General features: G+C 50.6%; 7 protein-coding genes across 7 annotated transcripts; 4 read left to right on the plus strand and 3 right to left on the minus strand.

The window, feature by feature from the left end:
• Positions 1 to 845: 845 nt before the first annotated feature.
• Positions 846 to 3,984, plus strand: C8Q69DRAFT_471469 (putative beta-glucosidase F). Its single transcript, XM_028630908.1, has 3 exons — positions 846 to 1,850; positions 1,903 to 2,154; positions 2,214 to 3,984. The coding sequence occupies exons 1-3, from the start codon at positions 1,065 to 1,067 to the stop codon at positions 3,798 to 3,800; spliced, it is 2,625 nt and encodes an 874-aa protein (XP_028484415.1). The 5' UTR covers positions 846 to 1,064; the 3' UTR covers positions 3,801 to 3,984.
• Positions 3,985 to 5,992: 2,008 nt separating this feature from the next.
• Positions 5,993 to 10,773, minus strand: C8Q69DRAFT_434372 (ABC multidrug transporter; the record flags this gene model as incomplete). Its single annotated transcript, XM_028628532.1, has 4 exons — positions 5,993 to 7,120; positions 7,181 to 7,876; positions 7,926 to 10,085; positions 10,137 to 10,773. 4 exons carry the CDS (start codon positions 10,771 to 10,773, stop codon positions 6,258 to 6,260), a joined length of 4,356 nt encoding a protein of 1,451 aa, XP_028484416.1. The 3' UTR covers positions 5,993 to 6,257.
• A 1,326-nt stretch (positions 10,774 to 12,099) lies between these two features.
• C8Q69DRAFT_471475 (fungal-specific transcription factor domain-containing protein) lies at positions 12,100 to 14,941 on the plus strand. The gene is made up of 11 exons (XM_028630909.1): positions 12,100 to 12,248; positions 12,336 to 12,370; positions 12,439 to 12,681; positions 12,754 to 12,769; positions 12,829 to 13,047; positions 13,104 to 13,369; positions 13,424 to 13,438; positions 13,491 to 13,679; positions 13,735 to 14,204; positions 14,261 to 14,579; positions 14,637 to 14,941. Exons 1-11 carry the CDS (start codon positions 12,167 to 12,169, stop codon positions 14,868 to 14,870), a joined length of 2,088 nt encoding a protein of 695 aa, XP_028484417.1. The 5' UTR covers positions 12,100 to 12,166; the 3' UTR covers positions 14,871 to 14,941.
• On the minus strand, positions 14,942 to 16,676 carry C8Q69DRAFT_499509 (cellular morphogenesis protein). The gene is made up of 2 exons (XM_028632328.1): positions 16,305 to 16,676; positions 14,942 to 16,229 (listed from the first exon to the last, which is right to left on the minus strand). The coding sequence occupies exons 1-2, from the start codon at positions 16,554 to 16,556 to the stop codon at positions 15,117 to 15,119; spliced, it is 1,365 nt and encodes a 454-aa protein (XP_028484418.1). The 5' UTR covers positions 16,557 to 16,676; the 3' UTR covers positions 14,942 to 15,116.
• A 69-nt stretch (positions 16,677 to 16,745) lies between these two features.
• Positions 16,746 to 18,538, plus strand: C8Q69DRAFT_304330 (hypothetical protein). Its single transcript, XM_028627184.1, has 2 exons — positions 16,746 to 17,353; positions 17,465 to 18,538. The coding sequence occupies exons 1-2, from the start codon at positions 17,007 to 17,009 to the stop codon at positions 18,273 to 18,275; spliced, it is 1,158 nt and encodes a 385-aa protein (XP_028484419.1). The 5' UTR covers positions 16,746 to 17,006; the 3' UTR covers positions 18,276 to 18,538.
• Positions 18,478 to 19,452, minus strand: C8Q69DRAFT_487307 (NADH-ubiquinone oxidoreductase 304 kDa subunit precursor; the record flags this gene model as incomplete). The annotated part of the gene is made up of 3 exons (XM_028631976.1): positions 18,478 to 18,531; positions 18,591 to 19,240; positions 19,302 to 19,452. The coding sequence occupies 3 exons, from the start codon at positions 19,450 to 19,452 to the stop codon at positions 18,478 to 18,480; spliced, it is 855 nt and encodes a 284-aa protein (XP_028484420.1).
• Positions 19,453 to 19,890: 438 nt separating this feature from the next.
• C8Q69DRAFT_445699 (putative CCR4-NOT core complex subunit Not4) lies at positions 19,891 to 25,686 on the plus strand (the record flags this gene model as incomplete). The annotated part of the gene is made up of 6 exons (XM_028629081.1): positions 19,891 to 19,943; positions 20,004 to 20,070; positions 20,172 to 20,287; positions 20,355 to 20,723; positions 20,779 to 22,616; positions 23,414 to 25,686. 6 exons carry the CDS (start codon positions 19,891 to 19,893, stop codon positions 25,684 to 25,686), a joined length of 4,716 nt encoding a protein of 1,571 aa, XP_028484421.1.
• Between the last annotated feature and the right edge of the window lie 154 nt (positions 25,687 to 25,840).

The raw sequence follows: 25,840 nt of genomic DNA on the forward strand, positions 1-25,840 counted from the left end.
ATTGCTTCCAACATCATCCCATTATTTCGTGCCGTCGATATCTCGGTGCTTACTCTATACGTCTCACACGACCAACTTTAAAGAGCTTAAAAGAACTGCTTGTACATACGGAGTACATACCCTGTTGCAATACCTCCTCGTATCCGGGGCTTCCCTGACTCAACGAACGGCTGGTGGATCCACGGGGCCGTTTTTAAGTCTCTACTTAGCGCGATCACCAAGATTAGTTGGTCTCGTCGTTGTCGATCCCCGAGCCGATATAGCATCATTCAGCTTATTTCTGGGGAAAAAGGATCTCAGCAATGCGGTCCGAAATCGGTCACAACGTCTCTAAGTCTAAAGTCTAGTTGGGATCGAGTTCGGGATACGCGGTAAAAAACCAACTATCTAACATCGCCTGAGATTACAGTCGGGCTTTCTGAAGCATTGGAATATAAGAGCTGGAACTTGATCTCCCTTGCTCCGGCATGACTCTGATCGCGTGCCCAATCTCAGTTGTGCTTAACGGAAGACCTTCTATTCAACGACAGACTGCAATCCATAAAAGCTCGTCTTAATATAGAATATCAATGACGCGGGATCGACAGATGCCCCGAAATGCCAATTTAACTCTTGAACTCTAGGGCTGGTGGGCCTCAATCGTGGAGTCTAGCACCGTTCCAACTTCCTGTTCCTGGCATGGTCATCTACTCTAATGCATTAGTTAGCCTGCGCTTCCGATCTCCTTTCTAGTCTAGAGTTGTCTCGGGGATCGGTGCACATGGCACATGCCTCGGTCGCGTGGATCGGAGGATGAGGAGAGTAAGTAGATAGATAGGCCTTAAATTCTGGTCTTGCTTGGTTGAAATATCCTAATACCCCTCCTTGCTTTTCTTTATGTTTCTTCTCACGCGCTCTTTCAAGGCTGCAAGTTCTCCATTTGTTGCCGGGTCTTCTTCCATCGCCGTCCGTTGGCTCTTTTTTCACCGTCACTCATTATATACACTATCTTGATAAACTAATTGATATTAATGGTTTGATCGTCCATTCTTTTTCGCTTTGGCTTGGCACCATCTCTTTCAGCCATGGCGTTCATCACTTGTCTTACTGTAGTCTCTCTTTTGGTTTCTCCCATCACGTCCTCGCCAGTTGATCCGTCCCATGTTGACCCAGCGGATATTCTTAAGCGGGATCCTGTACCAGCTGGCTATCAATCGCCTCCATATTACCCGACACCCAAGGGAGGATGGGTATCGGACTGGGCTGAGGCCTATGCAAAGGCCTACGACGTCGTGAGCAACATGACTCTGGCCGAGAAGATCAACATGACCACCGGAACAGGGATCTTCATGGGTCCTTGTGTCGGCCAAACTGGCAGTGCTGAACGCTTCGGGATCCCCAATATCTGTCTCATGGACTCTCCGCTAGGTATTCGCAATACTGATCACAACACGGCTTTCCCGCCGGGGATCACCGTTGGAGCGACTTTCGACAAGGATCTCATGTATGCACGCGGAGTCGCACTTGGTGAGGAAGCCCGAGGAAAAGGTGTCAATGTCCTCATGGGGCCGGTTGTCGCGCCGCTTGGCCGCAAGCCACGAGGTGGTCGTAACTGGGAGGGTTTCGGTGCCGATCCCAGTCTGCAGGCAATTGGTGCTGCGCAGACGATTAAGGGAATGCAAAGCACCGGTGTGATCGCGACACTGAAGCATTTCATCGGGTATGAGCAGGAAGAGGACCGGATGAGCAGCATCATCACGCAGGGATACTCGTCCAATATCGATGATAGGACTCTCCATGAGCTCTACCTTTGGCCGTTCGCCGAAGGAGTCAAAGCTGGAGTCGGCTCTGTCATGATCGCCTATAACGATGTATGCAGTTCTACACTATGGTTTATGCTTGACTGCTGATTTGTATGATTAGGTGAACGGATCCGCTTGCAGCCAGAACAGCAAGCTGATCAACGGCGTATTAAAAGATGAGCTTGGATTCCAGGGATTTGTTGTCACGGACTGGCTCGCTCAAATTGGCGGTGTCTCGTCGGCACTCGCTGGTCTTGACATGAGCATGCCCGGTGATGGCGCTGTTCCTTTGTTTGGTGACAGCTATTGGGGCTCAGACCTCTCCAAGTCTGTCCTCAATGGTACTGTTCCGCTGGACCGGTTGAACGATATGGTTCGTGGCCCAAGGGATCCTTCTGAAATGGTCTTGTCCAAGAGCTAATATTAACACAGGTGACCCGTATTGTCGCTACATGGTTCAAGTTTGGCCAGGACAAGGACTTCCCCCTACCAAATTTCTCCAGCAACACCCTAGACAGAACAGGCGAAATCTATCCCGGTGCTCTCTTCTCACCCATAGGCATCGTCAACCAATACGTGAATGTCCAAGCCAACCACAACATCGTGGCCAGGGCCGTTGCAAGAGACGCGATCACTCTCCTGAAGAACGACCACAACATATTGCCCCTGAAGAGAAACGACTCACTGAAGGTGTTCGGTACTGATGCGGGCGGAAACCCTGACGGTATCAATTCCTGTAGCGACCATGGCTGCGACAAGGGTGTCCTCGTTGAGGGATGGGGAAGTGGCACGTCCAGACTTCCTTACCTTATCACGCCACAGGATGCCATCGCCAACAGATCCTCCAACGCCAAATTCTATATCACGGATACGTTCCCATCCGACGTGACCGCCAACTCAAATGATGTCGCTGTCGTTTTCATCAACTCTGATTCCGGTGAAAACTATATCACCGTCGAGGGTAACCCTGGAGACCGCACAGTATCCGGCCTTTATGCATGGCACAACGGAGATGAATTGGTCCAAGCTGCCGCAGAGAAGTTCTCTAAAGTGGTCGTGGTCGTCCACACCGTTGGCCCTATCATCTTGGAGAAGTGGATCGATTTACCTTCAGTGAAGAGCGTCGTGTTTGCCCATCTACCAGGCCAGGAAGCCGGAAACTCCCTCGTAGACGTCCTGTTCGGAGACTACAGTCCCAGCGGACATCTGCCTTACACGATCCCTCGTAACGAGTCCGACTACCCAAAGAGTGTGGGCCTTATCAATCAACCCTTCGGTCAGATCCAAGACACTTTCACTGAAGGTCTATACATCGACTACCGCCATTTCCAGAGTGCCAACATCACCCCACGATACCCCTTCGGCCATGGTCTATCCTACACTACGTTCAACATCACCGAGCCGACTCTATCCGTTATCACGCCCCTGGATAGCGAGTATCCTGCCGCACGGCCCGCTAAAAATGCTACTCCCACATATAGCGACGTGATCCCTCCCCCATCCGAAGTAGCCTGGCCAAAGACCAACTTCACCCGCATCTGGCGCTATCTCTATCCATACCTCGATAACCCCTCTGCCGCCGCGAAGACCAACTCAACCTCCTACCCCTATCCCTCAGGTTACAGCACCATACCTAAGCCCGCGCCTCGCGCCGGTGGTGCTGAAGGCGGCAACCCAGCCCTATGGGACATTGCCTACTCCGTCAACGTCACGGTGAGAAACACCGGTTCTCGACCAGGAAAGGCCGTGGCTCAGCTCTACGTCGAGCTACCTTCATCTCTGGCCCTCGACACGCCCCGTCTGCAACTTCGCCAGTTCGAGAAGACGCGCACGTTGGCTCCCGGCCAGAGCGAGGTTGTGACGATGGAACTGACACGGAAGGATTTGAGCGTTTGGGACGTAGTGGTACAGGATTGGAAAGCGCCCGTTGGCGGAGAAGGGGTTAAGATCTGGGTTGGACAGAGTGTAGGTGACCTTAGTGTTGTCTGTGAAGTTGGAGGCGAGTGTGGAAGTGCGTAGACCTGTTAAGGTTCAGGGGTTATGTTGGATAAGAGTAAAGAATATATAGTTATGATGTGGGTTCAGATGGGTAACTGGTAAGTATGGATGGAGGCTTTTGGTATGTACATACATATGTATATGTACATACATCCGTTGTATATACACACATAGGGAAATAATATACGTAATACCTTTTTTTTTGGTCTTTGATTGGGTTATATTCAATGGCTCTCTTGATCATAAGTAAAACCATCAACGAGCGTGTGTCATTCTATTTGTTGACTCCCGTGATCTACGAAAAAATACGCATTTGCACCAGCATCAAAAAAAAAAACAAAACAAAACAAAACAAAAAAAAAGGGGGGGGGGGGGGGGGGGGTAAATAAATATCTACATGAGAAATTCGAATAGGTATAATAATATAAGTTAGGTATCACAACAACACCCCCACCCCTTCCCCAAATTCTAAGTGTGTCTTTATTGAGGCGATTCTGCTTAATCTGTATCAAAAACTCAAACTAAAGATGCAGCAGGACCTGTAATAATATGCAACATGGCAGAGTCTCTAGTCCAATTCACGCCTTGTAATCGCATTGGCATATTGAAAGACTCGACATAGCGCTGGCTGCACTAACAAGTGAAAGCTGGAGAATTTCACCAACCATTGATTGATAGGGAACAAGAACTCAAACTTCCCTGGCATGCGTGAATCGCGGAACTTTTTGCTTGTCTGGATATAGGTACATACTCTAACGATGACCGAAGCTTTCTTTCTTTCTTCCAAGAGACGTTGACTAGTCACACTCCTAGTTTTAAAAGGGGGGCTTTCTTTGCCTGCTATGATATCTAGACAGGTTAAAGCTGCCAGATACTTGGACTTTCTAGCAAGCCCGGGCTATTATTCTCCATTGACTGAGCTCACTGAATCAAGGCATGGAGGAACTGCTTCAGGAGCACCCAAGTTAGGTAGAGACAGTTTTCGAGATAACGCTGTCTATCCATATCACACGGGGAGCCAAGACATTAACCTACATGACGTGTTTCAGCCAGCCCTTAATATACACGGTGCTCCATCGTTCTATTAATTACAATCCTTGCATTTTTTTCAAGAATATTTATGGCTGAGAACCTCATTCTGTTATTACCAAGTCAAGTTCCACAGAAGTGCTCAACCCTACAATACCTATATCCATTAGTATTGATGCGGGAACCGGACACTACTTAAACCAACTACAACTCTTGTCTTGCTCGATAATGAGAAACATTATGCCTACGAAATGACTGATATTGCTACCCTTTATCCACGTGTATGACAACAGAGAACTGAAAAGCCATACACCCAGTGGTCCGTGTTTGGCTCTATAAGCCCGCCAATGACGATGGGGACGTTTCTGCGACAAGGTAGTATCCAAGTCGATAGATGCCAGTGCAGTGTTTCTGGAGATTATCCGGCAAGTACTTACTGGGCAGGTACACTGTCCGAAGAGAGAGAATATTATGGTAATGCATGACGGTGCAAAACCGACAACCTTTAGCTACTGGAAAGAAATTCCTGGGTCAAGTCTCAATAATAGAGTACCTGATAAAGGTCTATTTACCTGCAATCCCTTTCAATGTCTAGATGCTTTTCGAGAAGGACACGTGGTTCCTAGAGGATTTTTTGTGCCACGATGGTAAAATCCTCAACAAGTCCAACAGAGATCGACGAGGCACTTGTTGTGACCCCCAATACATCTAAAAGCACAGCCTACAGTTGATCAAATTGCTAATGATTCGGTTGTTTGGCTCGAGTTTAGTTATATAACTCCCGAAATACTAGTTACTATATGAGACTGTGTTGATTACATACTTTTTAGAAGATGTCAAGTCATATAATGCAATCAGCTAGCATAGGGATTGTCTCATTTGTATTTTGTGTTCCGAGAGGAATAGTTATCAGCACGCGTACCGGTGCCCCGTCATATTGTCCAGGTTCATGTCATGCCGCAACCTACCAGATCACTAGAATATAGGTTCTTTGTGTAACTAGGAAGGTAAACATGGGGTCAACCTCATACAAAGTCGACTAATAGAATTTGGGCTAGTGTTGCAGGCGGACGAAATGGCACGCTGATAATACAGACGGGATTTATTCTTCCTTTTACGGATTGGATTCGCATAGGAGAAACTCGCTCGAAGATATCTCTTAGGTGTCAAACCGCGACGTTTAAGTTTGCTTTGTCACTGCTCTCTCCAAGTGGAATCATCGTATTGTCATTTAGGATATTGACCCACTTGTCTCGTGGACGTAGAATAGATTGTTAGCTCTAGGTACTCTATCAGATGAAAGCAACTTCCTGATTATCCCTTCACAACCCCATAATAGCGTAAGAAATACCTAAGAAGCACCCATGAATCTGCTTCCATATTACGACATAATAGCACTTTGAATGCATCAGTGACTGTCAGCCGCTGGCTGAAACTGTTTTATCATCGTTAATTCTTTTTCCATTTCCAGCTCTTCACCCGGAACTCATAATAAACGAGGACGGCGAACGCAGTATTAAAGGCGATGTATACCCAAACAATACCGAAATCGCGCCAACGCTGGCTTGACTCAATATTGCGCGCTGACAAGAACTGATCGGCGACACTCACTGAGCAGTATCGGCAATCATTGGTGGCGTTGGGGTTGACCAGAGTCCCTACCTCTGCACCCAAAGCGTTCAGATATGGCTGCATATACTGTCCGCATGTTGCTCCAGGTGGAGGCTGGAATACGCTAAATTCATCATCAGCGCATTGGACTGTGCGACCGCCGATTCCAGCTGCGGCAATCCCGTTGACAATGTATGTCATGGGCGATACCCGCCACATGAACGTCCAGAATCCGGGTAGGGCAACCTTTGGCAACAGAACTCCATTAAATATCAATGTCAGATAAAAGACGAGGGTTGCAATCTGGCCAGCTGTCTCGGCATCGGGAAGGGCTGCGACAACAGCATGTGCGAAAGTGGATCCGAAAATGAAAAACTCGATACAAATGAGAAGGATAACGCCCTGATTCTCGGAGCTTAGGATGCCAAAGACCGGATAAGTAAAGGCGGCGAACAACATGATGCCGAGAAGAGTCTGGTAGGGAAGCTCAACGAAGATGTTGGCCATGATGAAAGCCGCCCAGTGATAAGTCTTCGAAGGGCGTTCTCGAACTTCATACAGATCGCGTTGGAAAATGAACTGGGGCATTATCTGCTGCACCAGGGCAGCAAAAATAGCCGTAATCATGAAGATGGCGAAAATAAGCGATTGCAGACCCACTTGCGAAGTGCCAGGAATGTAAAAGGAGAATCCAACGAAAACTGTAGCATGTTAGCAAACCCTCAATAATACTGTAAAAGATCCGTCCCCGCTGTACTCACGAGCTGATGCCACACCTAGGATGAACTTTCCATAGATATAGCTAGGAGTACGCCAGTACTGCTGAAACACTCGAATCATCACCGCAATGAGCTGGGACCAGAAGGGCATCGCAAACTCTGTGTTCGAATCATCTGAGTCTCCTGGCTTTTCGCTAGGCCTGTTCTTTAAGTCCTCGTGGAGACGGTCAAGCTCTTTGCTGACTTCCTTAGCCTCATCACTTGTTCGCCATAATGCTGGCCAGTCTTGAGAAGAGACGTTAGATACGCCAGCGCCCGCAAGCTCTAGTATATATTCTGCAGGGTTCTCTGTGTCGCCGCATGGACGAGCTCCTTGCTTGTGGAAGTAATCAAGCAGCGTTTTTGAATTATCGCCAATCTCACCGAAGTAGACCGTTTTACCACCCTGGGCAAGGAATAGCAGACGATCGAACTGCTGAAACAAGATAGCGGATGGCTGGTGAATTGTTGATAACACCGCCTGGCCACTATCCGCCAGTTTGCGGAGAAAAGCGATGATAGTCCACGATGACTGGCTATCAAGACCAGACGTTGGTTCGTCCAAGAACAGCAGAAGCGCTGGGCGTGCAGCAAGCTCAACGCCAATGGTGAGCAGCTTCCGCTGTTCAACGTTCAATCCTTCTCCTGGAATCCCAACAACAGCCTCCGAGAAATCTTCCATGTTGAGCATGCGAATAACTAATATCGATCAGCAGCTGTACAAAGTCTTATTTATTCGAGTACATACCATCTTCGACAAATTCGTATTTCTCCTTGACTGGCACGGACTTAGGTTGTCGCAGCAAAGCTGAAAACCGCAAGGCTTCTCTAACAGTGGATGTGTGGAGATGGAGATCTTGCTGCTGGACATATCCTGTCTTCCGGGGAAAACTAGCACCTCGCGGCATTCCATTGACCAGCATATCACCAGTCACGACACCGATCGAGACTCTCTGAGCCAACACGTTGAGAAGCGTTGTCTTTCCGGCCCCGGAAACACCCATCAAAGCAGTCAAGGTACCCGGTTTGACCCATCCCGAGACGCCGTCGAGCAAGCGCCGCGGTTCCCCTTTAATCTCGATGTCGTAGCACACATTTCGCCATGTAAAAATGTCTTTCTGCTCACGAAGGCCTTCCACCTCCTGCTCGGTAGCTTCGCCAGCGTCGTCGACGAGTTTTGTCGAGTCGTTTTCTGCAAGCGCTTGCAGGACATGCTTTGGGACACGTCCGTGACGGTAAACAAGTGCTTCTGCTGTGGACGAGGTGGAAGAGTTCAGCTCAGTGACTATCAAGTATAAAGCCATGAAGAATGCAGTGAAGGCACATAAGATCCCGAAGTTGCGCCATAGGTGCGAATACTCGTATCGATAGCTGGCATATAGGTACTTGTCTCCATTCACAAAAAGTTGACCAGGAACAGCTCCCTTCTCGCCACAGACAAATGTCGGATTTGCACCCGTAGAGAAACCAGGGTATGCTGGAACAACATCTGAGCAGGGGAAGTCTCTCCCGTGGAACTCGTTGACGATGAGCGCTTCGTACGCATAGCTGAGAGGGTTAATCCACATAATCCATCCAAACCAAGGATGCATGTTTGGTCTCGGAATCACAAATCCTGTGTATATCACCGTCGCAATAAGGATGACTCCAGCGACGGCCAGAGCTTGAGGGATTGTCTGAGTGGCAGCGGCAATTGTCCTGAAAACTTGACTCATGCAAAGCAGAGCTGTGAAGGTGATCAAGAAGAATATGAAGAATGGCCCTGGCTCATATCGCAGACTGCCAAGGAAATATAGCACCGTATTGAAAATGACCCCTGAAATGAGCTTGATCGGAATGTCGCTGACAATCCCTGCGAGAGCTTCCGCGAAAGGATGATAGAAAGTGTAGGAAGCATGCTTCTCCACGATAGGACGTTGGCTGTATAACGCGTTTATCTCTGATACAGTCAAGAGGGAGTTCAAGAGGACAGCAAAGAAGAGGACCGAGCTCTTTGCGAAGAACGATTGCGTGCCAAACGGAGTCCCATAGAACAAGGACCCGATAATCAATGACATGACGATTTGACCACCAATTGTGGTCAAGGTTGATGTCCGGTCATTCCAGATCCTCTGATAGGCGCGAAGAGTACAGATTCTAACCTGCATTGGGACACTTATCACATAGGGAGACCGTGGGTTCGTGTGCTTGGCCTGTCTTCCCCGATGACTCTCAGTGAAGTCTTCGAGAGTCGGGCCATTGAGCGGGTACTTTTCCTCGTGTGCGTGGATTTCTTCTCGTAGATTCTTGAAATCCACGCTCTCCTTCCAGTACTTTTCAAACTCCTCTGCTGTACGTGGGGTGCGGTGCTCAAAGCCCTCCTTAGCCTGCCGTTCACTCGGGTTGGTTAAACTCGTCAGGAAATCTGCGGTTGTCTGTCTTGGTGGACAGTACCAGCCCATATGCTCAAAGTACTCCTTAGCCCGCGAGGTACGACCAAAAAAGACCTCACGGCCTTCGTAGAGGACAACGACCTTGTCGAATTGCTCATAGATCGCCTGAGAAGCCTGGTAGATCGCGACGAGGTGGGTGGTCTCAAAGCATTTGGAGCTCAACCGCAAGGCTTTGACGAAATCAAGCGCATTCGCAGAATCAAGACCCCGAGTGGAGTTGTCCCAGCAGCACAGAGGGGACCCTGCGAGCGCCATTTCTGCAATAGAGACTCTCTTCCTTTCTCCTCCACTCACACCCCGCACGAAGTCAGAGCCGACCTTGGTATTGACGGTGTGGGAGAGTCCAAAGACAGCCATTACAACATCTCTGACTTCTTGAATGTACTCATTGCGTGTCTGCCCTTCACGGCGAACTCTTGGAGCTCTGGCAGCAGCCGCAAACCAGAGTGTCTCTCCTACTGTCAGGTGAGGAAAGTCTGCATGTTTCTGTTAGCATCCGAATACTGACGATCATAAACACAACTTACGTTTCTCGACTTCCTGGTTGTAGAGGATCTCTCCCTTGAATTCGTTCTTCATCAGCTTCTGGGGAATTCCATCATAGGTGATCTCTGCAGCTTTGTCAATATCTAGGCCAGTAACATCAGCCGATATTGACTTCAGGAAGGTCGAGCAGCCTGCACCAGGGCGCCCTAGAACCATAAGCATCTCCCCACGCTTAAGGCAGCCATGGAAATCATGTAGGATAGTCTTGCGGGCTTTTTGGTCCACGCCCTTCAAGCGGAATTGAGAGGTGAGCATGGAGGTGACAGTGTGCTGAATCTGGATCGCAGCTCCTGACCCATAGACGGAGAGGTTCTTGAAGATGACACCCGTACGGCGTGGTTTGAACTTTCCTGATTCGTACTTGCGTAACTGGAACAGCATCCATTTTGAGAGATCGAACTCGTTGCTTTTTGGGTCGAGACTGGGCGATTTGGTATCGACATCCGAGATTGCATCCCCAGCATGTGTCTGGACTTCAGACAACTTTTCCGACTGCTGCGTAGCGATGCGTTTCAATTGGTCCCGTTCACTGTCAGACCAGATGGGATCGAATTCTGGAGTGCTTGGTTCTCCATGCTCGGTCTTCTCGTCCTCATCAGGAGTTCCTGGAGCGGCCATTGTGCCTTCAGTGTCAGATGGTTGTCGAGCGCGCCTTTCAGAGCCTCTGCAGATGACTTGACTTGTACTGGATGAAGAGGGGATGCGTTGTTGTCAGGAGATGAAGATTTCTCTGGGGCAGGATAATGACAGAGAGATACATCGCAGATGGCAGGAAGCACGCGCAGAGCTCGACATGAACAGGGGAAGCGCAAACGAAATACTTAAAGAGCTTGTGTGACTGCCTGCTACACACGACCCAACTGCTTGCCATCGCGCCTTTGCATGTGAACGCCCCAATGATGATTCAGGAACTGTCCAATAATAATGATACTAGTTAACTACTAGCTGTAAAGCAACGATCAAGAGATCCGATGAGTGGCGCTATGAGGAACAGTTTATCGCCTTGTCTATAACTGGTACTAACATTTGCTTCTAGTTGCCTGACACGGGCCGATTTGCGCGCCTCGGCGGCCGTGGATGTCTCTTGCTGGGGCAGCCCGAATTATGACTTCCGACCCCCGACAATAATAATCGGCAGGTTTTGGCACTCCATCCGGTAAGAAATCCGTCATTCGATTCTTTTTAGGGTAACGATTTGTTCCTTACTGCCGTTGCTAAAACCAGATGGTATCTAGATACTCCGTACTCGCTCCACCAGGAAAACACAGATAGGAAGACAATAATGCGGGAACGGGATGCAACAGATGCTAAGCTTCGCTCGTACTTGCCTCAGTGAGACCCGATCATCAACCATCTACACAGTCGGACATGGATCAGTGCAGCCAGAGACGGCAGGAGGAACATACTAGGGACTGAGACGGTGGTGTAGACCCTGCCTGCTCTATGCATACGTATAGATGTATTCGAATACCTAATGTATGTACTTCCATGATACGTGGTACTGGCAGGTGCGATATTCGAACTCGCGCTACATGGAAATTGAGTAACTTGAATTGGGCAGGGTAATCATTGCGCCTCTGTCACCCTCAGGACACCGCCGTTGTGCTGTACTTAGTACTGTACATACTTCCTGTACATAACTATACGCAGTGGGGCAGTCTTTGTAAATCCAGGCGACTGTTAACGGTTCTTGGGAGTGCTTCTACAGCCATTCCCATCGTAGACCATTGAGCAGGATACTTTCTATATCGTCCTTTATACACCTCCAAATTTTCAACTATGAGCGGCGTGCCCATTGCATATTAATAATAATAATATCAGCGAATCTATTTAACTATTATTCTGTACTAAACATCGACCACCGAGACCCGAGTCCCGTGATGTTAACTTACCTTACTCTCCGGGACTTCCGACCTCCGCGTCTGCCCGGAACTTAAAGGGCGATTATACTTCGCATCTCGGTGATCGATGCATGAAGTCGATAATCTCCTTCACAAACTGACATGACAATATGATCGCCGCCACCTCGTTGCTGCAGCCTGTGCTTTCCAAATCCTGCGACGACTGCAAAGCCCGCAAAGTGCGCTGCATCCGTTAGTCTCTCTGATCGACAATGCATTTGCTTGTGTCTTTTACACAAAGACTGTTTACCTAGTTAACAAAAATACCTCACTCTACAGGCGACCATGGCAAGAGTAGTTGTACAAACTGTTTGGTATGGCACTAAGTAACATCTTCCCCCTATGAGGGACACCCGCTGATTGGTACATGTACACTCCGCAGCGACGAGAGGTGCGGTGTCACTTCAGTAACACCAAAAGAAAATTGCGACAGCGACGGTCAACGTCAACCCATTCTCCAATACACTGGTCTGCGGAGCAAGATAATGATTACCCCACACAATCGCTGCACACTTCTCCCACTCCAAGTTACTCTTATGGGGCTCCACGGAAGTTGTATATGGAACGCATCCTCGAAGACAGGCACGTAGAGGCTCTCCCGAGGAATGAAGACTGCATCTTCAAAGTACGTACGAGCCTAGGGATTCACTCCTATCTTAACAATGTGGTCTCAGACTGACACTGGAGCGTGGTGCAGGCACATGAAAAATATGGTACTTTTTCCCTTCCTCATATGCCGTTTTTGGGGAAAGTAGTAACGTTTCTTACATAGTGGCAAGCTCGAGCCTGGCATTCTTTTCAGAAAGCAGGATACGATCCGTATCCGAGCTTCTTGGGCACACAAAGCTACGAGATTTGATCGAGACCATGATTACCGTCATCAATGGACGAATGAACCGCAGTGGCAGACCCTCTGGTTCGATTATCAAATTCAAAGAACCGTCATCGGCGGTGCAGATCCCGCCGGAGTCGGCGGCTTCCTACATTAGAGGTCATCATCCCTGTCAGTCGTCGTGATTGCTTGACGGTTTCTAACATGCAGGACAGCGTACTTTGAGCAAGTTCATCCTCTCTATCCCTTTTTGGATCGACAATCGTTCGAAGCCAAGGTTTGCAATCCACAGTTACCACAGTTACTGTCGACCTCGGCTCCCTTCTCGGCTCTGTACCACACCGTCCTCGCTCTTGGATGTCAATATCAGGAAGGAGGTACTTTTGATCCGGGGCAGGGGAAGGCATGGAAGCTATTCCAGATCTCTCTGGGCTTATTCCCGGATGTGCTAGTTCCGCGGGAGAGTCTGATCAACGTGCAGGTAGGTGATACGATCACTGTTCTGTTCTATTACGGCTTTACTGACTTCGCTCAGGCTGTTACAGCAATGGTAAGTACCCTTTAGCACACTGAGTTCGTAGAGGCTGAATATATCGGGCTAGGCAATTTTTGCCCTTAATCTATCATGTCTCCAAATTGGCCAAATGATGGTGTCAGAAGCAGCCAGGATGGCTCAGTCGCTCGGATTCGGGAGAGCGACGTCCTCCAGTGATAATGCAGAGCACCATAGGACTTTCTGGGTGATATACACCATTGAGAAGATGGATAGCTTCTACAGTGGCAGGAATTCGGTGAGTGCAGGCATTCTGGACGCTGAGCTGCACTTGCCGTGACTAACGGCTCCAGATCCTCATTGATTACGATATTGGTGCTCCTATTCCAGTCGCGCCTGAGGCGATGTTCGGAGACTTTGACTGGTTTTTGTCCTCAGCCAGGTTCAGCAGGTTACTTTCCAAGGCGTTTGAGATGCTGTTCTCTGTCACTGCGAGGATGAATTCTGTAGAGGCATACTACGCAGCTATTGACATGGCCGGCGACGATCTAGAACGCTGGAGGAATTCCATCCCCGAGCAATTCCGCCCCGGTCTGCCTTTTCGAGCCCAGCATTTTGCCAATTCGTGCACCCTCCAGGTAGCTCTAAGGATACACTATTATTATTACAGTGGTGTCATCGCCCTGTCTCGGTTGACACTCAATGTCGGTGCGGCAAATCCAGGTTCACGACAGTCTCAGAGCAAGAAAGCACTCATGAACGCTGCACGTGTCATTATCGAGCTGACCAGGTATATTGATGCTGAAGCGTATACTCCAATATGGTACGCTTGTACTTCTGGCAAGGCCCCCATACATCTATTCTAACCGCAGACTGCAGGATCCTGGGCGTAATGCCTCTTTCCGCCTTGTTCATCCTGTTCGATTTTGTTGTTCACAACCCGAACCACCGTGAGACAAGGAGCAACCTGGCACTATTGGACGTAGCAGCTGGTTATTTTAGCCGCTTAGAATATGCCACAGGAGGGTCCCTTCCTAGCTCTCTTCTCTCTGATTTTGCGCATATCGCGCGACAATTCGTGCGGGATGTGCAATCGAGGAATTCTAACGGTGGCCAAGGGACCACTACGAGGACTCCAGAAAGGCCAGTACAAATGAATGCTATTGATAGTGCAAATAATCCCTCAACGTTTATACCGGTGCGTCTGTCGTATTAACCGTCCACAAAAGTATTCAATGCTGACTTGTCTGTGCAGCAACCATATAACACACCGAGTCAAGGTGCAGTAAGCGACACGAGTCCAATCACCGACTACCTTTTCTATCCGATCGCTTTTCCGCAGGTAAGTGCAGTAGACGACGATCTGCCGGCCCCGGCCGGTTTTGACATTATGAACCTCTTTGATACGGTCATTCCGGACTTTAGCACCCCGCTAGACCAGAACTACGACATTGGGTCTGGGCCCAGCATGCATGGTTCAATGAGTTAATGTACTGCACTATGGCCAGATATTGCTGGAGGCGCAAGTTCTGTATGTACATACTATAATGAAATCCAATATGGAATGGTGTATGAACGAGAATAACTTTTTCCCTTCTTTGGAGACCCTCGCGATGCAGTTAAATATACTTACACGATGGAATGCAGATCACTCCTCACTCCTAATTATGAAAATAATTGCATCAGATGAAGTCAAACGCTCGTCTCTCATAACTAATGCTTGCAACGCCAACAATTAATCAAACGTGATCTTCTTTCCCTGGAAAGTAGCCTGAGCCGCCTGCTCCTTCGCGCGCTTCTTTGCTTCCCACGACGGATGTAGCGGCTTGTCATCTTGGGGTTTCTTTTGCTGGAATGACGGCCTATCATTATGACTCGACGCTCCCCTCTCTCCTGACCTGTGGGCCGGCCTGCCCGTACCAGGGCCGCTTCGTCCCTTACCAAACTTCTTGGCTCTGCCATCGGCATCGGGATCCATAGCTCCCTTGCGGACATCCCAGCCACTATCGCGGCTGTTTCTCTTTTTCTCCTGCTCCTTGCGAACGTGGTTTGCTCCGCTGCCGTACTTTTTCTCCCAGAGAGCGCGACGAGCCTGTTGGCCCATGCGGTTCTTGCGACGGGGAGGTTCGTCGGGAGCAGGTTCATCTCCAGATTCGGAACCAGACCAGTATCCACCCATCATGAGAGAGGGGAGGAAAGTAGTGTCTTTGATGGTTCCTGTAGCAGAGGCCTTTTTGCTAGCTTTAACGGACGTCGCGGGAGGGGAGTCGGATTCTGAGTCGGATGGGGTGGGGGATAGAGAGAGATCGGCTGCACGATTGTAACGGTTTGATTTCGAACCGTCCATGCTGATATCGTCGTCGTCGTCATCGCCAGAGGCGCCTTCAGGCTCGGACTCGTCTGATGAGGCCGCAAGCCGGGAATCGAACTGGGCGAAATCGTCGCTTTGTATATCGGCCATATTGACATCCTCCGCACTGGACTCGTCACCTGAAAGTGGTTCTGATCCCTGCTCCCTTTCATCCTTCATCTTCGACTTCGAAGCCTTAACTTCTGCCTTTCCATCGGCATCCCTCTCTTTCGAGTCCTTCGTAGATTTCGCACCCGGCGCGGCGTCCACCCCCAAAAGTCCCCTAAACCCGTCCATGATTCCCGGCATGACATTCTTTATGGGAGTTGACTTGAATAGACGCGCAATAACGTTCGATTCGGCATTGCTCTTGGGGCCTTCTATCGATAATTGCTTCGCTTCCTTGAACCGGACGAATGCAGGAGACTCTGCTATGCGCTTGGTTTTTGCTAGTTGCTTGAAGAGGTATCTTTGTGCTGTGAGTTCCAGATCGAGGGTCTGTAATATTAGATGAATTAGCACCATGATTTTTTAAGTCTCCATTCCAACGCATAGAAAATAACAGTACCATACCTTCAACACCTGCACTTCCTCCTGTAAGCGCGCCAGCGCCCCTTCGTTCTTCTCTTTCTGCGCAGTCTTCTGTCTCCGACCCATCTTCTGCCGCTCAAACCCTCGAGCGGTTTTCAGAGCGCGGAACAATGTCTGTATTTCATACTCGAATTTGTTCGTCAACCGAGTAACTCGCAGAACGGTCTTGCGCTCCTCGCGACTCTCCGGAGAGTCATTTGCATCTTCAGATTCGGCGCGCTTACGCTTCGGCATGATTATGATTATAAGGTGGGGGACTGGGAAACGGAATTAAGGCGTTCTGCAAAGTATGTATTGGTGAGGCTTTAAATTTTTGGTTTTTGCGGAGAACGAAGCTGGCGGCGGATGCCAAGACTTTCTCCTTTGTCTTTCTCCGCTGGGCGACCGTCTCTGCGGGATTCCGACGGTACTTAAGCGCTAAAACTAAAACACCAGGACGGTAATACATGGATGGAGTGTGTATCTGGACTGTACTACATTGCAGCTAAGATGGTTTCTGCAGTTTCTTTCATTCATTGAAGTTCAGATTGAGTGCTACAACATCACTGGGGACGTGAATAAATACAGTGCGCCAGCAGCCAACATATATTTCCCGTTATTGACAGCTACTCTGACTACTTAGTATCAACTTCATTGCCATCACTGAACTATCAACTTGTCCGCATCAAGTCCTAGAATTTCGCAATGACAACTACGATCAAATACATCTTGCCCCTGATTTTCTTCTTGGGAGTCTACACCGTATTCATCTTCTCCTCTCGCAATGGTCTATTTACTCTCCTCGACGATGCCATCTACTCGAGGACGATGCCCGGTGGAGACGGCCCCATCAAGACAAATCTCACTGGTATCAAAGCTCTCGATGAGGGTCTGTTGATTCACCTAAATGCATTCTTCTTGCGTGTGGTCGATGGAAGCGCTCCTGATCTATCCCTCTATGCCTTTTCATCCACAGGCTCCTTTGGCGCAGCTTGGATTTTGATCACGGTGGAAGCATGGAGGAAGGGAAATGCCGGGACACTTATGGCATCGTATGTTTCCCGACCTGTCCTCACTTATTATATCATAGCACTGCATGTTCTGAATCAGAATCAGACGAGAAATGTCCGTAAGCGAACAACAAGCTGACTCTCAGATCCCAGTGTATTCGGCGTCGGCTTCTTGGCCCAAACAATCACATACGCCTTATCCATGACGATTTACTGCATGCTAAACCTCTGGAAATCACGGACAATTTCCAACCTCACTCTTCAAAAGATCATTACTCCTCGAATAATCTCAAATACGCTACCATTAGCCCTATTCATAGGCTACTTTATCCCAACAGCCCTCCTCGCCGCACCTACTGCCATCTTCAATATGGATACGAAGCAGTCCTTCCTCGCAGCATGGCAACTCTGGCCACTAACTGTTTCGTTCCTCCTATCCCTTACCAAATATTTCTCTCCACGATGTACTCGACCAGACAACATCCATGACCGCCGCGCTGATATCCTTTCTCTACGATACCTTTACGCTTTCGCATTCGCATGCGCTGCCATCCCTCACCTTGGAACCTGGTTGATCTCTCTGACATCGGTGATCTATCCCGGATTATTCAATGCAGAATACCTCGAGAAACTGCATCCGCAGCGGGTATTCATTAACAAGATCCCGTTGGACTCCGTGCGCGTCTCTTCCGTGGAAGAGGGTAGTCTCTGGTTCTTGCAGTGGGATAATACCATTGGGTCAATCAGTGTCATGTTATGGGCAGTGGCGCTGTATCGTAAGGCTTGTGCGGAGGCAAAGGTTAGGGTGAGTGCGGTTGAATTGGGGGTTAAGATCTGTTTACTGGTGATTTTGGGGGGAGCGGTCGGTGCAGCGGTGGAATTGGTGTGGGAGAGGGATGAATTAGTGTTCTCCAAGGAATTGGAAGTTGCAGTGGAGAAAGGTACTGGGGAAAATTCCCATTAGTTGGATCTTTCCGGCGAGAAGCTCTACATCAGTTCAGACCCGGAGTCCTAGTCGGATGGCCAGGTTACAGCCGCGCGCGGACAGAAATACGGGAGGGAAATAAATGAACTGGACCTGCACCCGATTCCAAACATGCACGTGCGGTATGTACATAGTAAATGAAGAAAGACGGAAGGAAAGTACGTATACATGGGCCCACGCTCTATTTCTTTTCCTCTTCCTTCTTCTCCTCAGGCTTGGGCGTAGGAAGCTTGAACTATATCCCGGGAAATTAGCAATTGATCTCAGGATGGGTGATAAAAATAAACCACATACCGAGTCAGGCGTTCTGTCAGTGCCAGGGCCAACTGGCTCCCAGGCAGCCGTACCTCCCTCAAAGTTACGGAAGGCCTGGGTCAACTCGAGCGGCTCGACGACAATGCGCTTCTTCTCCTCGTCATAGCGGATCTCAGTGTAACCAGTGAGAGGGAAGTCCTTGCGTAGGGGGTGGCCATCGAAGCCGTAGTCGGTCATGATACGACGGAGATCAGGATGGCCGCTGAAGAAAACACCGAACATATCGTAGACCTCACGCTCGTACCACAGAGCACCATCATACAGAGAGGTGACACTGGGAACGGGAGACGCCTCATCGGCATAGGTCTTCACACGAATACGCGAGTTATGGCGGACACTGAGCAGGTTGTAGACGACCTCAAAGCGCGCATCCCGGGTCGGGTAATCAACGGCGGTGATGTCGGAGATCTGGGTATATTCCGCCGCGGTGTGGTACTTGAGGAAGGTGAAGACGGGAATAATGCCGGAAGGAGAGACGTAGATCGTAAGCTCGTCTTTCCAGACGGAGAACTGCTGGACGTATTTCGGCAGGCAGGAAATGATGTATTGACCGTAGGTGTGGAGGCTGTCGGCCTTGTCCGCGTACTTGTCGGTAGGATTGACAATGGGGGCTTTCAGCGGCCCCAATGCTATAGAGAAAGTCAGTCAATCATCGATACTGATATGATCACGTATCTATCCAGAACATACGAGGACGCTGCGCCTGCCGCATATTGGGCACATCCTCAGACGAACGCTGCAGAGGGGTCGAGGAGAAGGCGCGGGCACATACGGACACCCTGGATGCAGAAGCCCAGGAGCGGCTGCTCCCCAGCCGCATCAGAGAGCGCGCAGACGCCATTGTTGTGGAGCAATTCAGGATAATGGATGGCGAAAGGGCAAGGCGAGGCGTTGTAACAGCTCGACGTCGACATGGAAGTTGAGAATGGGAAGAGCGGTCACGTGCGGGTGACTCAGACATTAGCTAAGCGGTGCAGCCACGCCGCGCAGGGAGAGACACCAGCGGGCGTTGCAGCAAAGATGAAGAGCTTCTTCTCTCTTCGCTTCTCTCTTCCTCCCTCGTCTCTAGCGCATTCATCTTCATCTCTCAACAACACCCACGCCTCCACCAGACCTTTATCCTACTTTCCGCCCTCTCTCACACTCTTTATCTCCTGCCTCACATTTTCCTCCCATCGCGCTCCTCCTTGCTCAGATCTTCCCGCCCGTTCATGTTTGCTGGCATTCTGAACCTGCTGCTGAGTTACTGAGCGGTCGCTGCCAACTTCTCGCCACAGCCATGTCAAATCGCATACAGATCGACTCAGTCATTGATGACGATGATGAGTTCTGGTATGACAGAGCTCCCCGTCCGGTTGTGCTTGGCTTGTCGTGCTGACTTTTGTTCTCTAGCCCCCTCTGTATCGAAGAGTTCGATCTTTCGGATAAGAACTTCAAACCTTGTCCCTGTGGCTACCAGGTGTGTACCCGGATTCCCCGCAACGCTGTGGCGAGCCCTTCCAGCCTTCCTATCCCAGAGACTTTCTATGCAAAACAGTGATCTGACTTGACGCGATACAGATATGTCAGTTCTGTTACAACAATATCAAGACCCACAGTGAAGAGGGTCGATGTCCGAATTGTAGACGGGTGTACGATGAAAGTACCATACAGTATAAGGTCCCTGATGTGGATGAGTAAGTGGCCTACGTGCTTTACGTTGACACTGCAAAACATCAGCGTTAACCTTGATGCATCGCACAGATTCAAAGCGGATTTGGCACTGAAGCACCGCAAAGCTGCTGCTGCGAAGAAGAAAGAGGCCGAAAAACGCGAGATCGAGGCATCCAGCCGGAAAAATCTTGCTGGTGTCCGAGTGGTCCAAAAGAACCTGGTCTACGTGATTGGCCTGAACCCCACCATACGTGACGAGAACCAGTTACTGCAGACGCTTCGAGGTCCCGAATACTTCGGCCAGTACGGAGATATCGAAAAGATCGTGGTCAGCAAGGCTAAACCAGGCGGGAATCCGAACCAGGGTATCGGCGTTTATGTTACCTTCCTTAGAAAGGCGGACGCGGCGACCTGTATCGCAGCTGTAGATGGGTCTGTCAATGGCGATCGGGTTCTGAGGTGGGTCCAATAGTGCCTTTTCGTACTATGGCATCAGACTAATTACTTCTATCAGGGCGCAATACGGTACGACGAAATATTGCTCCTCATTCCTTCGTAACGAGCAATGTAACAACCGGAATTGTACTTTCCTGCACGAGACTGGGGAAGATACCGACAGCTTCAGCCGACAGGACCTCTCGTCCATGAACATGCGACAAGGGTATACCAACGGTGCGGCCGGTCCAAGTCAACAACATCATCCGGCTCAGATGCGACCATCCGCGCAACCTCTCCAGTCATCCCAACCGATGCGTCGCCAAGGAAGTAAGGATGATGGTATATCGCGGTCGGGCACCAACGACGGGTCGGCTCTCCCCTCATCTGCTAGCTGGGCGAACAAGGATGCGCCTGTGAACCGTGCGAGGCGCGCCAGTTTAACTGGGAGCCGATCCTCTCCAAGCCCCAAACCCACGAGTGCTGTTATCGCGACCAAGGCAGATGAATCAAAGAAACAGGCCGGGTCTTCGCAAGATGCTGCTTCGCGTCGCGGCACGCCTGCTCCTGCGAATGCCCAACCCGTGTCGCAAAGCCAACCTCGCGCAGCACAACCGCCACCACGGCCCGAGAATCCTCTCTTGGACGAGTTAGTGAAGGCCATCAATTCGTCCGACTTCAAGTTCGTCTTTTCTGCTGCTGGGTTACCGGCAGAGGAAGCTGCTTTCATCGAGAATCATCCTTCCTTCATTGATCCGTACGGCGGAGTGAAGCGCAGGGCCATGCGGGAAAAGGCGGAGCAGGAACGCGCAAAGCAAGAGGTTGAGACGCAGCAGTTTCTGCATTCCGCCGCTCAATCTGCCGCTGCTGAAGAGGAGACTAGGGAAAGTGGTAGCTTGCAGTTAGGTGGTGAGCCCGATGATGTCCATCCTCCCGCCCGCGGGGATCGTGGCCGTGAATCTCATGGCGCCATCCAACCTCCTTCCCAGCAAGGAACTGCGACAAACTCGGTTATTGGTTCTCCTGTGTCTGCCGCTAGTCATCAATTCCAGAGTCTGAACGTCGGAGGCCGGAGTTTGACTCCTCTGCAGCAGCAGCAATTAATGTTGCTGAAGTCCGCTAACGGCCAGCAGGCTGGTCTGATGGATCCGCTGCAGACGGGCTTCGGTTCAACCGGCTTTGATCATGCGTCTCAGGCTCGTCAGGGCCTTTTCCAGAATCAGATGCCTCAGTTGAGTGGCATGCAAGGTCATAACCGACAATCCTCTCGATTCTCCTTCGCAAATGATAGCAATGCCAAGAACAACCCTAGCGCCAGGCTCATGAGCCAGCAAGCGTCTCTGATGCAGTCAGGAACACCAAATCCTCTGGCGGCTCCTACGCCCCAGCATAGCCTCGCGAGCCACTTCTATACCAGTGGTGTCCAGGGCCCTCCCCCAGGTTTGAAGACAGCCGGCACTCCTCCAATTAGCGGAGGCGGAATGTTTGCACAGGGCCATGGCTTCACCGCCAACGCGAACCTTGGCTTGGGAGCAAACCTTGGTAAGCAAGATGCCAATCCGGAGCTGATGCGGGAACTTCTCCGTGGTCGCGGTGGCGCAGGTGGTTTGCAAGCGCACGAAGTTGCTAAGCGTGAGTTCATGTTTCCTTTCCTCCAGCAACACCAGACACCCCCTCCCCTGACTCCCGCTACTACTGGCCTTCTCAGCTCTTTCTATGGTTCCCAGGCGGGGACATACCCCGAACAGGGGCCACAGAAGCAGAAGAAGAAGGGGAAGAAGCACAGACACGCTAACACTTCCTCCGGTGGAGGTGGTGTAGTCGATCTTGCGGACCCGAGTATCTTGCAGGCGAGAATGCATCAAGTTGGTGCCAACACTGCTGCTGGGCAAGCCCTGTACGGGAGTCAGGGTCAAGGTGGGTACAATCACTCCATGATGTATGGAGCTGGTTTTAACCGCTGGTGATTTCATCTTCACCCATCCTACTCCCTTCTGTTATGATAGTTCCCTCCCCTTGTTGTGTTGACCGCGTTCAATGTTGTGTTTCTTTCTTTCTTTTTCTTTCTTTTTTTCTCTACCCAATTCCCATGAATGATATGCTCCCCTCATGTGGGCACGGCCGTGACCTTTCTGTACGCTTTCTTGGAACTCATGTTTGTCGATTTCACTTTTGAAGCGAAGCATCAGGCAGACGGCTCCCAAAAGAAGATAATGGGCTGGGCGTGCCTTTGGCGTTTATTATGGATTGTTTTGCGCATTACGGGCAATGTTGGATGGGAGGCGTCGTCACATTTTGCGGAGATCTAATGTCTTCTGGGTTTCCTTACATATTTGGCGGACGCCGTATTGTTGCATCCGGCCCTGCTTCATTTACAGCATTTGGGCGACCTCTGGTCGACCGGTTCATGGCTCATGTACGTTAACCTCCCCGCCCTGTCTTGTACCCAAGCGGGGTCATATGCCGAAAGCAAATTCTCACATTTAATGTTCATATAGACATTTGGCCTGCCCATCCTGCCTGGTCAAAGCTCTTTTTGTAATTGCCATTATGCCTATACCTTATCGTATTGCCTGGTCGCCTCGTCTGTATGCTTCGTTGCGATTATCTGTTGCTCTTGCTTTCTTTTCAGATTATTTCGGATCCGCTGCAATTCGCTCATTCACTTCACCCACATCGCTTTTCTTCGGGAGATTGCTAACTGCTCTCCACAGTCGATGACGAATTCCCACCGCTGGATGTATCCGCCAAGGACAGACCGTCCGTCGACAGTTTTGGCTTCCCATTCCGGCCGCATCTTGCTGACGATTCTCGCGCATCGTCGATTCGTTCGGGGACCCCGACGCTCCCTCCCGGCCTGCCTCTGCCGCATGCACATCCCGCCGCTGCTTTCCTTCAGGAGTTGGACCCGTCGAGTCCCGTACGTTCGCCGTCAATTCCCCCCGGATTTGCTCCTGTTGCCCCCTGGCTGGGCACACCTGCGCAGAAACTGCAGGAGAACAACTCTAGACATGCTACGCCTGAACCTAGGGCGGCCCCTGACATTGCTCAGGTGACTGACAGGGTCAAGAATGCATCGGAAATCTCCCTTGGCTCCCCTAAACCGAAGCCCGCCAAAGCTCGCGGTCAATCTAAGGCAGAGAGCCTCAGCGTCTCTGACAAGAAGGAAGATACCGCGGCTACCACGGGTACTCCCCAGCGCAGTGAGCGCGAGTCGAGTGCGAAGCCAAAGCCGATCAAGCTTAATTTATCGACTTTCACGGCTTCCCACCCCCAAGATAATTCCCCTGGCAAGTCGGATACACCAAGCCAGGTCATCGCTGGTGCTACTGCGTCAGTGGCTGGCTCCCGCCCTAACACTCCTCTTACTGGCATTTCTCGCGCTTCGGACTCCTCCGGCCCACGTCAAACTCGGGTACTTCGGGTCGTAGATACTCCAAAGGCAGAGACACCCCCTCCTGTTTCAGCTACACAATCAATCTCTTCTGCCCAAGCCGTGAAGGGCCGCTCCAGAAGACTGAGTATTTCTTCGGTCAGCAGGCCCGAGACTCCTGGTGAAGTCGGTTCCGACTACGATCCGTACACATCGGCATCTGTGTCTCGGGCAAACTCCCCTCCGCCCTCCAAGATCGGTTCGGCGCCAGTGCGTGCGATCACGAAGAGTCAGGCGAAAAAGGAAAGAAGATTGAAGGCGAAACAGGCGGAGGCCAAAGAGGCTATCTCAACCACTGTTGTGGAGGAGCCAGTACAGGCTCCGATCATCGGCAGGAAAAGGAAGACCAAGAAGACGCCTTCGAGCAATGAGCCCTCTAGCACGACAGAAACAGCAACTAGAGCTGCCTCGGAGGCCAGCAGGTCTCCTGAGAAAGCTATTGAAGACCGAGGAGAGCAGAAGTCCGCCGACGCTGGTAAAAAGTCAAAATCCAAGGACAAGTCTACGAAGGATGTCCAACCTGCTACTTCTCCTGAGAAGGAAGCCAGCGAGAGTGGCGAGAGAGAAGCTACGGAGACATGGCGTGAAAACAATACGATCGAGCAGATGATAAAGGACTCTGAAGCTAAGGGTATCCCGATAAAGGAGCTCTTCCTGGAGAGGACGTCTCCACTCCCAGTTCTCCTTGCTCAACTGCATCAGTCTGGGCTGCTCGATCTCAACAACCATCCCCTGTTTAATCCTCCCAATCTCAGCCAGCGTTCGGATATGAAGTGTTCGTCGGAAGATTACGAGTCTCTGAAGCAGCCTATTGAGTTAACGGAAGAGGACAGAAAGAAGCTTCTCCGTGGAGAACCCGTTCGCATCAACGGCGACTCGGCGCTCCTAAAAAGCAGATGCCTCATCACTCCGAGCGGATGCATCCTTCGTCACCTATCTCCGGACGAAGAGGATCGTTACCTTGCGCTGGAGAAGAGCTTGTCGCTGTCTGCTGATTCAATGCAGGAGTATCCCGCACTTTCAATTACTGACCCGGACATCACAAACCGCGGTGGTGGTCTCGACGCTCTCTTCGCCACCCCCGAGAGGTATAACATCGTCTGGGTTGATGAGACCCCAGGGGCTGGCATTTCGGGAGCGAGTGACGCCGGTGTTGGCGCAGGTGCTGCGGATTCTACGCCTCCTACAGTCGCTTCTGCGCCTCCTAATGTCCTCTCCGCCATGGAGGCTGACACCACTCGAAGCCACAACTGGGCTATCGCGAACACGGCCGAACTTGTCAACGCAACGGCTGCTTCGGTCCGCTCCTTCGCTGCCGCGACTGCGAAACATATGCTTGGCGTGACTGGCATCGCCATGGGTGATATTCCGGATCTCGAGGACGTCATGGGCATGTCCGACGATGAGCTGCGTACGTTCATCGAGCGCTCCCAGCGCGAATTAGAGTCTTCTCGGAAGGATGTTGATTCCATTGACAAGAAGCTGATGGCGCTGATCAAGCGCAACAAGAAGCTTGCACAGCAGGCAATTGCGGCGACTGTTGAGGCGTCGTAAGCAGCTTCTGCTTGGGGCCATATTGTACTACCAAGACACTATCAAGGCGTTTCGAACATGGAACTGGAACGTGACGGAGCTAGATGGAATTGCATGGGATGGAACGGAAATGGGTAATTCTAATGTGCATGCCCTCCCGGGTTACGGATGCTTG

Source organism: Paecilomyces variotii, assembly GCF_004022145.1.
Source record: "Paecilomyces variotii strain CBS 101075 chromosome Unknown C8Q69scaffold_7, whole genome shotgun sequence".
Classification (NCBI taxonomy): domain Eukaryota; kingdom Fungi; phylum Ascomycota; class Eurotiomycetes; order Eurotiales; family Thermoascaceae; genus Paecilomyces; species Paecilomyces variotii.